The 15,686-nt window shown below is 46.2% G+C and overlaps 3 protein-coding genes across 7 annotated transcripts; 1 reads left to right on the top strand and 2 right to left on the bottom strand.

Moving 5' to 3' along the window:
- The first annotated feature begins 540 nt into the window (after positions 1-540).
- On the top strand, positions 541-4,925 carry LOC119128445 (coronin-2A-like). 3 transcript variants are annotated; one of them, XM_037260834.1, is made up of 13 exons: positions 541-855; positions 1,908-2,108; positions 2,181-2,293; positions 2,366-2,515; positions 2,585-2,785; positions 2,846-2,962; positions 3,046-3,150; positions 3,228-3,324; positions 3,447-3,562; positions 3,629-3,719; positions 3,799-3,926; positions 4,001-4,162; positions 4,419-4,925. In XM_037260834.1, exons 1-13 carry the CDS (start codon positions 843-845, stop codon positions 4,545-4,547), a joined length of 1,623 nt encoding a protein of 540 aa, XP_037116729.1. In that variant the 5' UTR covers positions 541-842; the 3' UTR covers positions 4,548-4,925. The 3 variants fall into 3 exon arrangements, with proteins under 3 accessions (XP_037116729.1, XP_037116730.1, XP_037116731.1); XM_037260835.1 differs by having other exon boundaries at positions 2,177-2,293; XM_037260836.1 differs by having other exon boundaries at positions 542-855; positions 2,177-2,293; positions 3,802-3,926.
- LOC119128447 (putative acidic leucine-rich nuclear phosphoprotein 32 family member C) lies at positions 4,776-7,899 on the bottom strand. 3 transcript variants are annotated; one of them, XR_005099014.1, is made up of 7 exons: positions 7,742-7,899; positions 6,402-6,551; positions 6,200-6,322; positions 5,934-6,117; positions 5,811-5,861; positions 5,577-5,649; positions 4,776-5,498 (listed from the first exon to the last, which is right to left on the bottom strand). XR_005099014.1 is itself a non-coding variant. In XM_037260839.1 (7 exons), the coding sequence occupies exons 1-7, from the start codon at positions 7,793-7,795 to the stop codon at positions 5,392-5,394; spliced, it is 762 nt and encodes a 253-aa protein (XP_037116734.1). In that variant the 5' UTR covers positions 7,796-7,899; the 3' UTR covers positions 4,776-5,391. The 3 variants fall into 3 exon arrangements, 2 of the variants coding, with proteins under 2 accessions (XP_037116734.1, XP_037116735.1); XM_037260839.1 differs by having other exon boundaries at positions 5,811-5,881; XM_037260840.1 differs by having other exon boundaries at positions 5,811-5,845.
- An 862-nt stretch (positions 7,900-8,761) lies between these two features.
- On the bottom strand, positions 8,762-15,438 carry LOC119128446 (endophilin-A1-like). The gene is made up of 8 exons (XM_037260837.1): positions 15,217-15,438; positions 13,001-13,069; positions 12,716-12,932; positions 12,457-12,590; positions 12,217-12,375; positions 12,008-12,111; positions 11,818-11,948; positions 8,762-11,558 (listed from the first exon to the last, which is right to left on the bottom strand). The coding sequence occupies exons 1-8, from the start codon at positions 15,259-15,261 to the stop codon at positions 11,362-11,364; spliced, it is 1,056 nt and encodes a 351-aa protein (XP_037116732.1). The 5' UTR covers positions 15,262-15,438; the 3' UTR covers positions 8,762-11,361.
- Between the last annotated feature and the right edge of the window lie 248 nt (positions 15,439-15,686).

Genomic DNA, 15,686 nt, shown 5'->3' with positions numbered 1-15,686 from the left:
GTCACCAACAAGAAGTACTGGGCAGGCTAACGAGTTAGCGGAAAGATGCTAATTCGTGATCGTGCTAACACGCGAAAACGGACTTCTAAAGGAATGTAAATGAACATTTGGAGCAATACTACATTGTCCTAATGGTTAGACACATGTTTCCTCCATTTAGAAGTTTTATTTTGACTTTTAAATGTGTTTTTAATTCAGAAAAAAAATCCGCGATGTAGTGAAGCCGCGATAAACGAAACGCTAAGTAGCGAGGGATCACTGTATTGTGACAGGCAGAAAAAACGTTTTTCCACTAGGTGGCAGAATGTACAATTAACTTGCCTAGTTGCCTTTACATATAACAAAACAATAACTTTGCGTTGAAGGAAGCAGGACCAGATTTCATACTATAATTAAATCACGAGTAAATTGACAATCTTTACAAAATGTTTACTTTTTTGTAATGATTGTTTTTGTGTTGTCCCACGATAATTGGGTCAATAAAAGTTGAGAAACACTGCTATCTTTTTTTTTTTTTTACGACAGTAAAAGGCTGTTTGTTACTTGAGGACGGACAGGTGTGCAAAACCCACCTATCACCATTTTGTAGCAACGGAGCGGTCATTCGGCAGGTACACCTCAGCGTGTCTGGCGACGGTGTCACATGTTGAGGTGCATTTGTGCGCGAGCAGCCGTGCATAAACCTCCGTCAGCTCATGTGCCCGGGGGAGGCAGAACATCAGAGATCAGGAGAGTGAGCTGTGGTGGGCTGCCATAAGTCAGCGGAACACCGGCGCTTCTACTTGAGCTTTCATCCAGGTGTTGTTCCAGCTGTCCCAAACTTTGCCAGGTGGCATCTCTAAATGACTGTCAGAGGTAAGATTGAGTCTGAACAATTGATTTAGGGACGCGTTGTTCCTTCCGTTTCCAGTCTTCGTGCTTTTAGCTAAGTCACAGGTGTCAAACTCAAGGCCCGGGGGCCAGATACGGCCCGCCACATCATTTTACGTGGCCCACCAAGACAAATTGTGCATCAAATTCGTGTGTCATTACTAGAATTGCAAATTGTCTTCACTTTTAAAAAATATTATTTTTTTAAATATTTGACCAGTTTTTACTAGAGTGATTTGAAAACGACTTATTTGTCAGTTTGTTTTGTAGCTAATACTGTATATAATATGAGGTGCTCATACATTTATTTGGGTTGACAGTCATAATGGCCCTCCGAAAGAAACTATGACTACAATGCGGCCCGTGAAAAAATATGAGTTTGACACCCCTGGGCTAAGTTGTTGCTTTTGTCACATGATCACCACGGTGCAAGTCAGAGGTAGTTTTTGGATGTGGATTGTGTGCAGCTCACACATTGTTGGATGAAATCATTGTCATGTCATTAGTGTTCGTGTGGGGAATTTGCGCGTCCTTGTGGACTTCCCACAATGACTTGAGAAATAAAGTACACAATGTGCAATGTGTTCTGGTACCCCGAGAGGTACACTAAAAAAGTTAGTTTTGATCCTCCAGATGTCCTTCGCAGATGTTCTCAGCTGCTTTCCTCCCCCACCTACTAAACAGGAAATTTAAATGTCACTCATGTATATTTAACGAGAGAGGTGATCTGTTACAGATGACCAATTTGTCACTTTGTGTGCATGTGTATTGATTTATTATTAATGAGAATATTAAACCCAATAATGACATTTGCATTATTGATGTGACCTGATCATGCAGGACATTGACCTCAGCACACACACACACACACACACACACACACACACACACACACACACACACACACACACACACACACACACACACACACACACACACACACACACACACACACAGTGCAGCCAAATGATCAGGAGGCCACAAGAGGCCATTGAGATGTCTCAAACAGTTTTGACACACACGTTGGTCTCCTGCAGATGTCAAGGCGCTCATCCTTCCACTGCTCAAAGTTCCGCCACGTCTTCGGGAAAGCGTCCAGCAGGTGGCGCAGCTACGACGGCATTCCCATCACACGTGGTGTCCACGACAACCACTACTGCTGCGTCAATCCTTGCTTCATTGCCATGGTGACCGAGTGCGGCGGGGGCGGGTCCTTCTTGGTGCTGCCCATCCATCACGTAGGAACCCCACGATCATTGTCGGTATTCTAACCAAAGGAAGAATTGCCTGACTTTTCCCCTTTCAGACAGGCCGAGTGGACCCTCAGCACCCGAGGGTGTGCGGTCACAGGGCTCAGGTTGTTGACGTCAAGTGGAACCCGTTTGATGACTGTTGCATCGCCTCGTGTTCGGAGGACTGCACGGTGCTCGCTAATTGATTTCTGTGGTCTGCTCTTGCTCTATTGGCGCTCACGGCTGAACGTGTTACCAAACAGGTCAAGATCTGGGACATTCCGCTCTGTGGCATCCAGCGGAATCTCACCCAGGCCAGGAAGACTCTGATCGGTCACTCCAGGAGGGTCGGACTTATCGAGTGGCATCCGACTGCCGAGAATCTTCTTCTAAGCTCGGCCTATGACTACAAGGTTCGATCCCAAACCAAGTCAGTGGCCTTAAGAAATAATTCCAAAAAGAATCTTTGCTCTCGGCTCCAGGTCCTCCTCTGGGACGTGTCTCAGGATGGAGCGGTGCTCAGGCGTCCGGTGCGTGTCGTCATGGCGCCCGTCTACCACCGTTTCCCGTCGGAGATGTTGCTGCTGTCCGTCAGCTTCAACCGGGAAGGAAACCGCCTGGCAGTCGCGTCCAAAGACAGACGCGTTCGAGTGCTGGACCCTCGCACAGGAAAGACTCTCCAGGTGTGTTTTGGGGGGTGAGGGATTTGTGACAAAACGTGACCTTGTGGGCTGGTGCTGCAGGTGTCCTGCAACAAGTCTCACAGGGCCAACAAGGTCATGTACATGGGAGGCTTGAAGATGCTGCTGAGCACCGGTTGCTCTCCATGGAACCACAGACAGCTCGTCCTCTGGGATCCAGTAAATTCACTTCCTCGATAGCTAATAATTAACTACGCAAAAATGATCATACAAAACTCGTCTTTGTTTGTTATTGTGAGCAGGACGACTTGTCGGAGCCGCTGTACGAAGAAGATTTAGATGGTTCTGCGGGAGTCCTCTTCCCGTTCTTTGATCCGGACACTGATATGCTTTACCTGGCCGGGAAGGTTCCGTGCACCCGTTTTGGGTCTCACAAAAGCTTTACATCAAAATTTCAATGACAGCTGAAGTGTGTTTGCTGCAGGGTGAGGGGAACATCAGGTACTACGAGCTGAGTTCGGAGAAACCTTACGTCAGCTTTCTGACCGAGTTCAGATCCCCGCTGCCTCATAAAGGACTCGGTGAGATGCGGACCAACACGAGCCAAGGCTAAGTCCGAGTCCTAGTTCAAGCATATGCTTATTTTGGGAAGGCTGAATGATTTCATTTGTGCTACGCTAACGTGACCTCTGCGGCAGCGTAGCGGTGATGCCAAAGCGCGGCCTGGATGTCAACGTCTGCGAGATTTTCCGATTCTATCGTCTGATCGCCGTCAAAGGTCTGGTGGAACCGTTGTCCATGATCGTGCCGCGCAAGAAGGTTGGTCTCATTTGTGAGTTCGTTGGAATATGTGGAAATCGTCTCATGCTTTGTCCGTCCCGTCAGTCAGCGACATTTCACGAGGATCTCTACCCAATGACGGCGGGAAACCGGGCCGCCGTGACGGCTCAAGAGTGGCTAGCAGGAATCAACAGGGGTCGGTGAACCGTCTTCCCAAGAACAGCAGACTATGGTTTTCCACAATGACTCAGCAAAAACTCATCATTCTGGTCCAGCAGGCCCAGTTTTGATGTCTCTACATCCTAGCACTCGAGTAGTCAACCCTTACACAGAAAGCCTTGCTGAGAAGAACTGGTACCCCAAAGGCCCGGCCGCAAAAGCGCTTCCCCGCTTCATCGAAAATGTACTCACTCGAGGGTTGTGAATAACATCTAACAAAACTGATTATGTATTTTGTTGTGGTTTTTAATGCACTAGAACTTTCTGGAGGAGCAGCTGGCCTACCAGGATGCCAAATACCACAGGGAGGTACACAAACCTTCAGGGTGGCAGCCAGATGAGTCGCAACTGTGGATGTACGATGTCACGCCCCACTGCTGTGAGCCCACCGAGAGGCCGCCGCCCACCACTGAGGATGAGGTAAAAGATTTTTTTTCAGCGTCTTAAATTTGAAAGCCACCTTTAGAAGTCCCGTACATCTCACCTGTGCATTTTCAACTGCAATTGCTAACTTACGCCACACAAGCAGAGTGGCGCTGTTTTAGCAACAATTGGAACCTGCTCACAAAACACATCTAAAAGGATTTTTTTTTAGACTTTCCAGAGATTTCTGTCAAAATTATCTCAAATCCAATTGGCCCTTCAAATATGATCTTGACTTTTTTTTTTTTTTTAGCTCCGCGAGGCGTTCTACAAACAGCAAGAGGAGATCCGAGGTCTCAGAGAAATACTCGACCAGAAAGACGTCAGAACACGTGGCTGCCTGCATGGTAACAATGAAACGGCTTTGCCGCCCCCGCACTAACACGAGTCTTTTTGTTGCCGACTGATAGGTGAGGATCACCGAGTTGGAACTGGAAATCAGACACACAACCACCCGAGCGTAACGTGGTGACAGCTGACACACAAACCACTTCTAGCTTGTGTACTTCTTTTGTTAAATTGCTTGAGCAGACAAGGTCCAGGAAATCAATCCAGATACAATAGAATAAAGCAAAATTTCAAGATTTTATTTACAAACTCCATTTCTGTATTTTTTGTAGTATTTCCTTTAACTTACAGAAAGTAAAAAAAAAAAAAGTGTGAAAGCAAAGAGGATAGGGATGGGAGGGTAAAATGCTTTTCTGTGGACAATCAACATTTCTTAGGGGAAGAATAAAAACAGTTAAGATGGGGGGGAAAAAAAAAAAACTAAAGACACGCCACAGTTTGCCCTGAGCACTCGGAGGGGTTGATGACATCAATTGATTCATTGGGGGACATTTGGATGCAATGACCTCCTCTGGCATTGCATATTTACCTTAACTAAATGTAAAAAATCTAACAATCGTTGACAAAGACATTTCCACCTTCTTGAGACGCATTTAAAAAAAACGCTCAACGACGTTTTAGTTGTGTGTTTCAGATGAAGCCGGCAGAGTAGGGGCTTTAAATCCTGAGAAAGTTTGGGATGAAATCAGCGACATCATTGACGCAAAACTGAATAACGTCTTGTCAAACTTTTAAAATCAAATTAACTTTCGGTGCCAGTTATAAAACAGCAACAACAACACAAACACAAAAGAGTGACGTGGAGTCAATGGGAGGGTGCCAGTTGGAGAAATGGAATGCAGCCCGGGACGTGGCATGAGCGAGAGGTCAATTGGGACTTAATCGTCTTTGTCGTCGTCTTTGTCGTCGTCTTTGTCGTCATCTTCGTCGTCGTCTTCGGGGTCCCACTTCCTCTTCTCTCCTTTGGCTGGAGATGAGCCGTCATCTGCCGGGTCAACAAAATAGCTGTCAATATTTCTTGTTCCGCTTGTTAACAGTACGTGTGTGTTTAAGGGGTGCGCACCATCCTCGTCTTCATCGTCCTCTTCGTCGTCTACACAGTCGTCACTGCATTCATCTCTGTTTATGTGTCCGTCCTACAGAGAGAAGACGTCAGAGTTTTTGAGCCAAAAAAGTGTATCTTTGTGTTTATTTCCAAAATGTTACCCTCTTAATTCTGAGGGAATTTACAAGAAATTTTCCACCACTCTGCAACACGAGTCGGAAATGAGCCCTGTGCGTGTCGTGTTGCATTCACCTCATCATCGCTGTTATCATCTTCGTCATCGTACTCTGCATACTCGACGTCCTCAAAAAAAGAGAGACGAGCTGAGTGGGATATGTTGGTTGTGTTGCTGGAGACGAGGACCGGAAGGCTCACCTTTGTCATCATCTTCTGCTCCGTCCACCTCGCCGTCCGAGTCGGAGCCCTCGCAGTTGTCGATGTCGAAGCCGTCCAGGTAGGTGAGGTTGGGGAGCAGCTTGAAGATGGACTCTCTGTAGTCAGTCAGGTTGGTCACCTCGCAGTTGAAGAGGTCCAGACTCTTTAGCTGAGGCAAATTTTTCTAGAGGGGAGGGTGTGCGTGTGTGTGCGGAATTTCAGTCATGGGCTTCATTCACTTGATTAAGCTTCCCAGCGAAACTTACCAGCGGCTCCAAAGTGCTGATGTCTTTAACTTTGTTGCCACTGAGATAAAGATACTTCAAGTTCTTCAGACGCTCAGCCAGAACCTCTAGACCTCCTGATATCCTGTTATCGCAGAGCTCCAACTGCAAGAAACCAAACACTTTATCCTCTTTTCACAATGCAGCATCTGACAACACATGTAAAAAAAATATATGTGCTCACCTTCTTCAGTTTGTCCAGTTTAGGCATATCTTCTAAAGTGGTCAGGCGGACGTTGATGAGGCTCAGCGTCTCCAGGTTGCAGAACTCCTCTGTGATACCTTCAATTCTCCCATCAACGGCACGACTGTTGTCCAGAACCAGCTCACGGACCTGGATGCGATTTAACCAACAGGGTGGGTGAAACTGAACTCTCACCTTTGAAAACTCACCTTCGATTAGCCTATCAGTTTTGGGTAATTCGATTCCTCATTTGAATTGCACAGAATTTCCTTTTGAGGGGTTAAAATTTGCACACAAGTAATTAGTGTGACTTTTGTTTCACGAAGAGGAGCCCAACTTGAACTTTTATTTTTAAGTTCAGTCCATCAACCCCTGTCACTATGCCACGCCTCTTAAAGTCACACACAAAACACAAATACAGTCCTATGTAATACACTTTAAGGAAACCGTTTCTCTTTACATTCTATTCTGATTTTAAGCAATAAAGTGTTATTTTCCTTCGATAGGATGTAACCAATTCAACCCATGACAATCACAGTGCTGGTACAAGCCGAGAGTTGCTAACATTTGTCGCTAACCTAGCCCCGTGCTGGCTAAAATGGAGGGGTACTGCAGTCGTCTAACGTGAAGGAGGGGACAGGAAGGTTGGCGTTTGGCTCAGACTTTGACAGAAAGTCAAGTTCTTAACGAAAAACCTTTCTGCTGGCTACCAGGTAGCGTTAGCACGCTGCTTGCTAGCTAGCTAGCTGCGCGCCAGACACGCGCCACGGAGTACGGCTCTTATAACCCTCCTAGCAACAACGCACCAGTCATTAAACCGCTTAACGATGACTAAATAATAAGCCACATTCAAATCAGAAAACAAGGGCTGCTTTAATATGGGTTTAATATCACACCACAATTTATTCAACCTCGCCGCTATTTGTGTTTTAAGCACGTAGGCTTATGCACCGATTGGCTTCATTAATGCGATAGAATGTATTGTACAAAACGGAACATAATGACAGCCCGAAACACGCCGGTGCACAAAATTCGGGGCAAGAGTAAAGTGACAAAAACGTACGCCACAAAACAACAAAGCACATGGCGCCATGCGTGTGCACTTGCAGGGTCGGAGATGAAAGACGGCGGCTTCCAAAGTAAGAGAATTTTGGCCATTAACACCCCATTCGCTACGGATTGCTTGTCTCGGCCTGGCGCATCGTTTGCACGTTTCTAGTCTGTTCGGATCGTTTCGGAACACTGAAGTGCGCCATGTGCTCGTCAGCCTCACGCCGTGTTATTTTATGTTTATGGCCGCAACGTCTCTCGTAAACTACACCGTAAAAGCGGACACTTACGTCTTTCGGCGACCGTTGGCCCAGCACCAACGAAACCTTTTCCTTTAAGTCCATTTCCTCCGGTTTTGGCCACAGTTCGGATGTTTGGCTCGACGAAGTTGTTTCTCCGCGATCTTCACTGGTCCAAAACACGCCGAATGAGTGTGAAGTATTTTTCGTAAGAAAGGGATTACTTCCGGTGGAGACTTTCTAAATCAATCGAAACCCAAGGTCGGAGTGTAATTTAAAAATTAAGTTCGAGAATAATTCATTTTAACCAGTTTCTATATGTGAAAAAAAATGCTTTAAGACGTATTTTGAAAATCATCACAGCTTATTTGTGTATGTTTACTTTCAGGTCATGTTCTTTTAATTTATGACTGATGTTGTACTTCCGGTGTGTAATCGAGCTAATCCCTTCAAGCTTTCGCTTCAATGCTCAGTGTGAAAAAAAGTGGGTCAGCCGTCTACTGCGTCAAATGTCGTGTGTTAAATCAATTATTTGAACCCATTTCCGCGTTATACCTCTGCGGAACCAAGAAACAATAGATCTGATGTCTAACCTATCGAGTCATTGAACCCAGATGTTAATTCTCTTTCAAATAGGTTGATTTTGTTATTTTAATCTTTCAGTATTCTATTCTTTCAGTACAGTATACAAGTACATTTCTCTTGAGCGTGTTCTAATACACGGGTAATCTCTCCCAAGTGCGCATTCCTTAAAAACAACGACTTTACGTAGCCCATAAAAGCCTACAAATGTCCGGACGCACGTAAATGCGTCAGCGGAAAGGAGGGAAACGAAAATAAGTTCCTGCAGCGCCCCTGGCGGACATATTGGCAACCTACATGACTATATACATTGTCTGGTCTGGCTGCCTGTCTATCTCCATATCTATCCAGAACTCAGTACAACACAGTTGTCAAGCTTTCTCATTTCTAGCAATTATCTTTAAACATGTAAAATGTATTTAGAAAGAAATATCTGAATTCACTTGACAGTTTTTTTAATGTTCCGTTAGCAAAAATAGTAAGCATTTGTAGTGTTAATCATTTATTGTCATTACATTGCAGGTCTTCTCACAACAAGCAAGATATACATATACCGGTTGTATATATCATCATCATCCAACACGAGGAGAGCAACAGTTAGTACAGGCTAGCTTTGACCACACCTCCTCTACCCGGCGTCTTTAAAGTACGCCACAGGTGTATGCTCTTAAAAATAGAGACACGAGAATAAATAAATAATAAATACAATAAATAAGGTACACGCATATCTCAGCAGAAGACACCAGGCAGGCATGAGGCTATTTTATACAGCCGCAAGGCAAAGCAAGGTCACACGATCAAACCAATCCTGGTCCAACGAGCAAAGTTTCGCTGCGGACATCTTCAAGTATGTTTACTCTTCGCGACGACGTGACGTGACGACGAAGGCCGCACAGGTCCCTCACTGAGGTCAAAATACACGTCGCCATCGACGAAGACAAAAAAATTAAATAAAAAAGCTCTCCGAAATGGGGGGCAAGGGGGTACACAACAGAGCATCAGGCCACCATGACGCAAAGCATGCATCCCACAAATGTAGCTTATTGGAATATTTTTATTGCCCTCACAGCTGTTATTTGTAGTGTTTGTGTTGTGTTTTATGCAAGGTAATTTGTTCTTGAGAATGTCACCTTGCGCTTTACTAAATCAAAGGTGGCCAAAATACTCACAATCTGTACGATTGTGGAAGCACAATGCAAAAAAAACAAACAAGTAGTGATAAAACGGCTGCACTTAAGTACAAAAAAGTACATACATTAGTGGGTCCCTTCAGTACAAAAAGAGAAAAGCTAGATGGCGTTGGCTTGACGTTGAAGCTACGAAAAAGCGAGTTAGACTTTTATGCTAGCATAACATGTTCTCATAGCTTTGCAAATGTTGTGAATCAAGTTACAAAACATGCTAAATTAACTGACAATAACAAATGAAAAAATACACCTATCTTGTGTGTGTGTTTTTTTTAATGAAATTAACATTTTAAATTGCCAGAAGCAGGTGGTTTTTCGGCAGGCACAAGACACAACATATTCGCCATAAATTATTCTTACAGTTCCCTCTTTGAATCTGCTGCCATTGTCGTTTAATGCTCCCGTTTACGTTCCAATGTGTTAGCTGTACCTTTTTTTTTTTTGCCTCATAACACCCTGAGATTTCAGTCAGTCAAAATCTCAGAATGTCTTTATTCACTAATCAGATGATCTTTGACATCATGTGGAGGTTGAAAAAAGAAATGCGCCTATTTGACAAACTTAGAAGTACAAAGTCTGTTGCTATAGCTATTTTCAATGTAGGGGGTAGAATTAAAAAGCTGTCGGACAAAGCAACTAAAATGAGCAGTTTTAAAACCGCTTGTGAGATTTGAACAAACTCACTCCACAGTGACATGCACAATTATGAAAGTGCCTAATTGTATCACGTAGTCACAAAGAACGCTGTCAATCTTCCAACAAAACGGCGCTAGCATTACTAAGCTAGCTCTCGCACTGTAAACAAGCTGACGTTAGCCAAAGCTGCTACGGTGGTAGCATGTCATATTCATCATAGAGTGTTCGAATAACACTAAATACTTTGGAATGTAAAATCAATTAAGAATCCAAAAGCTCCTGAAGCCCAAGCTAACAGGTAAGCGTGAGGTTACAGACCACAACGGCAAAACTCCCCCCCACAAAATAAAGATACCTAAAAAAGCAATTTAAGTACCATAAGGTAGAATTTGTACTTTATTCCTTCGCACCACTGTGTTAAATACTGGCTTAGTATGTGAACATATTAGCCATTTGTGACCGCCGTTGACATTGAATACAGTGCCGTTAGCTTGGCTGAACACTATTTCGATTCCTTTCGTGGACATGAAGGATACCGGCATGCACACAAGACGACCACACGGACGCCAGTCAGTGGCCTCGCCATGGGGAATATACACTTGTGTGGTTTGCATTGCTGCTAAGGTTGAATACAGCGAATAGCTACCGACTGGCCATGTTTAACAAAGCCACGACTACTGCTGCTTTTGCCGCAAAATCACTCACAGCTCACCACGGTGACTTTGTGACATATGTGTAACACCAATCACTCGATCAAGTCGTCCATCCTGCATGCAAAAGCCACATCAAAAGTCAACAAGCAGCCTCTCAACACAAAACACTCAACTGGGAAGTGTCCGCATATTCCTGCCCAACACCCCGACCTTTTTTTGAACTTATTGCTGAGCAGCTGTGATCCCATGATGCATTGCTGCTCCACTTAAGAGGCTAGCTCATGCAAACAGCCCAAAGTGGTGTAAGGAGGAAACGAAGACGAGGCGAGAGCCATGCGACGGCGCCCTGACGGGAACGACGCAAAACGAGACGACACACAAGCTCCACACACGCGCATGGTGGGACGAGCCCACTCGGTAGCGGCGGCGCTCGACGGTGTGAGGCGCCGAGCCGGCAAACATCGTGGTAATTTGTTCGCTCCCTTCCAGTCCCGCAGCCTCGCCTTCTCCGACGTGAACGCAGTCGCGCAAAGCACAGCAAAAGAAGAAGAAGACAGGACGAGGAGGACGCTAAAACGGGGACCGTGGTATCGGCCGTGTGGGTGGCGGGGCCTTAATGCGGGAGCGGCACCAGGATGTCGACGTAGTTGATGGGGAAGAAGCCCGAGTTACCGTGGATCATTCCCTCGTACCAGTTGTCATCGATCTGATTGGTCAGCGTGATGACGTCGCCCTCCTTGAAGCCCAGCTCGCCTTCGTTCTCCGGCTCAAAGTCGTAGAGCGCCCGGCAGCACGGCTGGTCCAGCGGGGCTGCCAAACGCGCCGACAACACACTCAACAATTGAAATTGGAAACGCTATCGTGTAAGTTTTGAACTGGGGGTCTCAATTTGTGCTGAGGTAGTTTGAAGGTTTACAATTACGCTAACAAATTAGCACAAATGGTTCACGCAAGGTAGAATGTTATCTGATTAATCGATGGAATAATCGATTCTCGATTCCTCAGTAGGTAGGTAGCCAGGATGGTACTTTGATACCGATATCTAGGTACTGTATGTTCATTTTTGTACCTGGTGATCTTCCGGGGGATTTAGCAGAGTGGATGCCACCGTTGTGGCTCTCACTGGGCGGCAGGAGCTCCAAGGTCATGCGTGGTTTTGGAACAAACTCTTTCCTGGGCTTACTGGACACTTCCTTTATCCTGAAGGTTGGATTTTCAGAAGAATGAGGAAACACGACGACGGGGTGCCCGTTGCCTACCTGTCGTCCATCTTGCTGGAGAGTTGCTGGAGGATCTGAGCGGTGCGACTGTGGTACTCCAACTGGGCCTGGACCAGCGCCGCCAACTGGCTCACCTGCTCAATCTGCAATTCGAGTATACGGAATCTCACTCTGCTCAGGTTGATGTGTGTAACGATCCTGCGCTGTCAGCCTATCAAAGCAGTCAACGGATGAGGTGCGGGTCTTACGTCACTCTCCAGAAGGTTGAACATGCTCTGCTCTGCAATCTCCTTGCTCTCATCAAACTTCTCCAGCGCTTGTTTGATCTCATCGTCCTGCACCTTCCCCTGACGCTTCTTCTTGTAGTCGAAATCCAAACGGCGTCCCTCCATCTTCTTCAGGTGGTGCTGTGAAGAAGCAGTAACGGGAAGGACACGTGAGTGTGCGGATTGGTTGTGATCACCTTTGGCCACCTTGTAGCGGCTCACCTGGATCTCTTTCAGGTCTTTGTCGTGTAGGTTCTGCAGTGGGTCGATGAAGTTTTGTTTCACCTCCATGTCCAGAGCGTCCTTCACTTCACCCAGTTCTTTCATGGCTTCACCAGCGTCAATGAGTGCCAGGCCTTGGTGGTGAAGGACCAGGATAAGGTCAAGGGATGTGGAAGTTATACGCAAATGATACGAAGAATGAGGATGTGTGTCAGGATTATGAAGATGAGGGTTGGATGAAGAAGATGAGATTCTTTACCGAAGCAGGAGTCCTCCCCGAGTTCCCGGCCAAACTTCAACATGGCGTCTCCGAGGACAGATTCGGCCTGCGGGTATCCGGGTCCCTTCTCCTGGCCGCGGATTTTCGACATGGTGTTGATCATGCTGAGCTTGGCCCTGGAGGCCGGGTTGGGCTGCAGGTACTCGGTGGTTTTGGTCATGATGTCCAGGACCGCTCGGCTGGTCACGTCCACTTTCTTGCGGACACACACAACAAACATCATAGACACTGTCCTCTTCCTCTTCATCACGACAACGCATTTACCTTCTCCATTTCTTTAAAGTCATCGTCAAGCTTGGTTCCTTCGGCGCCGCCCACCTTCTCGCTGACTTTCTGTGGAGAGCGTGAAGAAGAGGGTAAGGCTGAAGAGTGCGAAAAACAGAACGAAGAAGAGGTAGGTCACGTGACCAGGCGAGTCAAACAAAACATTCGAGGTGAAAAGAAAAAATCATTACGCATCAAGACGCAAACATGCGGAGCGAGGATGCAGTTACCATGGAGACGCAGGCCTTGGACCTTCTTCATGTTACATAAGCATCTCCGGAAGTTATTCCACGATTCCCTCGTGTGTGTTGTATGTGTGTGTGTGTGTGCGTGCATTTGCTTCAGATGTGTCTATGCATCAGACAGGAAGTTAAAACACACAACTGCAAAGATCTTCTATGGTGACAGATGAGCACCTTGTCAATTTTGAATGCAAGTCAAAGCATGTCTCAAGACACACAGACACACACATATAAACACACACACACAAACGTCACGTGTGATTCCCTCGAGGTCCATCAATTATTGACCTGGCCAACCGCAGCGTGCGTGTCACTCGCCCGCCTCTCACACGTGTGCGGTTGCTATGGTGACACCATCCTCTGAACAGCGGGGTGCGGGGAAGGCAATTATACATGTTGCATTCAAGAGCCCGCCAAAACAAAAGCCTTTTCAGCTCTCTGAGAAATTAAAGACCGCTGTGCCATTGTAGAGGATGGTAACCATGGCGACATGACAACAAACTCATTTGGAAATATTACAGCGTAAAAGATCGAATGTAAAAACAGTGGTGCCTTGACCTACAAGTGCCCCGATTTATGAGAATGGCTCCAGCGATCAAATAGTTTTGGAATGAAGCAGTTTAATGCCAAATCTCATTTTGATCTAAAGCCAACTAATAAAAATGTGTTTGTGGCGGGACCATTTAAAGATTTTAAGAGAAATAAAAGAATCTTAAAATGTACGATGTAAAGGGAGGCCACAATTGTAGTTCGATCTCTCCTACAAGTTCCAGTTTGGAGGTGAGCAGCAGCATTTTGGACCAACTGGAGACACTTGAAAGAAGATTGGCTGACTTCAGAATAAAGTGTCGTTGTGAAAGGACAGGCTTTAGTTTAACCAGATGCCCAAGTTTAAAAAAAGAAGCTGGATTTGCCAACAGCACCAATTAGCCGGTTCAATTTAAAATACGGCCACATTTGAGACACCAAGGGGCCCAACTCAACAGGCTGCGATTAGATGGGAGTTTCATCCAAACTTTGATTTTCTCCATACAAGACAAAAGTGTCCTTAAGGAGAAAGCATCCTTTTTGCTTAACAGGGCATAAATCTGTCATCTGCATAGCATAAAAAAAAACTGAAGGGGCCCCAAAATTGAACCCTGTGGACCACCATATGACAGCGAGGTAGTCCTTCCCACCAAACAGGCTCTACCAGGGCTCTTAAATCCTGGTCCTCGGCATCTGATGTACTACATGTTTTATATGTCTCCCTGCTGCAAAGCACCCATGCAACACACAAATACTACAGAATGGACTGTAGACATTTCATCAAACCAGTCAACCAGTAGAGGCCTTCCGACATCCCTGGCCTTCTTCTCATGTTTTATTCAGTCAAGTGAACAAGGTGTCACGTTTCTCGCGTCTGATGATGGTGGCGGTCACGCTGCGGCGCCTCAGCTCTAACACAAACCCACACACAAACACTCACACATGCAGAGATTTGCCCCACTTTCTGATCTCCTGGGTGGGAATATCCATATTTACCGTTTGCGGCTGGCAAACAGGATCATGGCGCTGATGCGTTCAAGGACACACAAAAAACGTGGGCAGGGTCTAAGGTTCAATATGGATGTTCTGCAGGTGGTTCTTGAGAGTTGGAATGAGGATGATGGAGGGAAGGGAAAGATGCTGTGATGGAGGATGGAGGGAATTCCCTGTTGTGTGCAGCAACAGCCAATCAGAAGCGCCGTCTCAAAGGCCTCTCTGTTACGTAACATTAGATCCCATCATGCGCGTGCCAACCATCCAGAAGACACGCTTTACACACGCGCACATCCACAATTTCTTTTTAAAATGGTTGACAAACTGCAAGAGGCCACGCGTGAACAAGGAAAACGTAGTGGAAATCTGCTCGGAGACAGCCCGGCGGGCGCGTCGTGTTTACGTCTGGATGTTGAGGAGGGATGCTGGAGGTGCGCGCGCACGACGGCATACCTGCGTGGCTTTGTGGAACTGCTTCTTCAGCCCCGCGACGGACATCCCCGCGGCTCCAAAATGGACTCGAATGCGAAGAAAAGGCGGCGATGGACGAGAAGCTCGTCCACTTGGCGTGCACTTGGCGTGAGGATGATTGCACGCAGCGAGGCAGCTGCCTTGCGTTCGCTTTGCAGTCCACAGAAGAGACAAGAGAGGAGGAGGAAGAGGAGGAAGAGGAGGAGGGTGCGCCAAAGATCGTCTATTGTGATATGGTTTGACAATATCGTGATATGGTTTGACAATATCGTGGTGTTTTTTTTGTTTTTGTTTTTTTACTCCATGCGAGCCGCTATTCTTTGAATATAAACGATCTTTGAAGCGACGTTTTTAAATCGCTACCCGACCACAAACGGTTGCCTCCCCCGAAAAAAAATTGTTTATGGTTATAATGGCGACATTCAAGACTAACTGACTAGGAGTGGCACTGC

The sequence above is a fragment of the Syngnathus acus genome, chromosome 10 (assembly GCF_901709675.1).
Source record: "Syngnathus acus chromosome 10, fSynAcu1.2, whole genome shotgun sequence".
Classification (NCBI taxonomy): Eukaryota; Metazoa; Chordata; class Actinopteri; order Syngnathiformes; family Syngnathidae; genus Syngnathus; species Syngnathus acus.
Note: the sequence above shows the minus strand (reverse complement) of the source record. Positions and strands in the feature narration are given on the sequence as shown.

Bases quoted from the DNA above. Each gene is read 5' to 3' on its own strand.
- LOC119128445 (XM_037260834.1), top strand. The intron at 2,963-3,045 runs GTAAATTCACTT...TATTGTGAGCAG, and splicing joins AGCTCGTCCTCTGGGATCCA to GACGACTTGTCGGAGCCGCT. The intron at 3,325-3,446 runs GTGAGATGCGGA...GCGGCAGCGTAG, and splicing joins GCTGCCTCATAAAGGACTCG to CGGTGATGCCAAAGCGCGGC.
- LOC119128447 (XM_037260839.1), bottom strand. From the start codon at position 7,795: ATGGACTTAAAGGAAAAGGTTTCGTTGGTGCTGGGCCAACGGTCGCCG. The intron at 6,552-7,741 runs GTAAGTGTCCGC...AATCGCATCCAG, and splicing joins GCCAACGGTCGCCGAAAGAC to GTCCGTGAGCTGGTTCTGGA. The intron at 5,499-5,576 runs GTGCGCACCCCT...TTGACCCGGCAG, and splicing joins GGACGATGAAGACGAGGATG to ATGACGGCTCATCTCCAGCC.
- LOC119128446 (XM_037260837.1), bottom strand. From the start codon at position 15,261: ATGTCCGTCGCGGGGCTGAAGAAGCAGTTCCACAAAGCCACGCAG. The intron at 13,070-15,216 runs GTATGCCGTCGT...CGCTCTCCACAG, and splicing joins AGTTCCACAAAGCCACGCAG to AAAGTCAGCGAGAAGGTGGG. The intron at 11,949-12,007 runs GTAGGCAACGGG...TCCAACCTTCAG, and splicing joins TCCAGCAAGATGGACGACAG to GATAAAGGAAGTGTCCAGTA.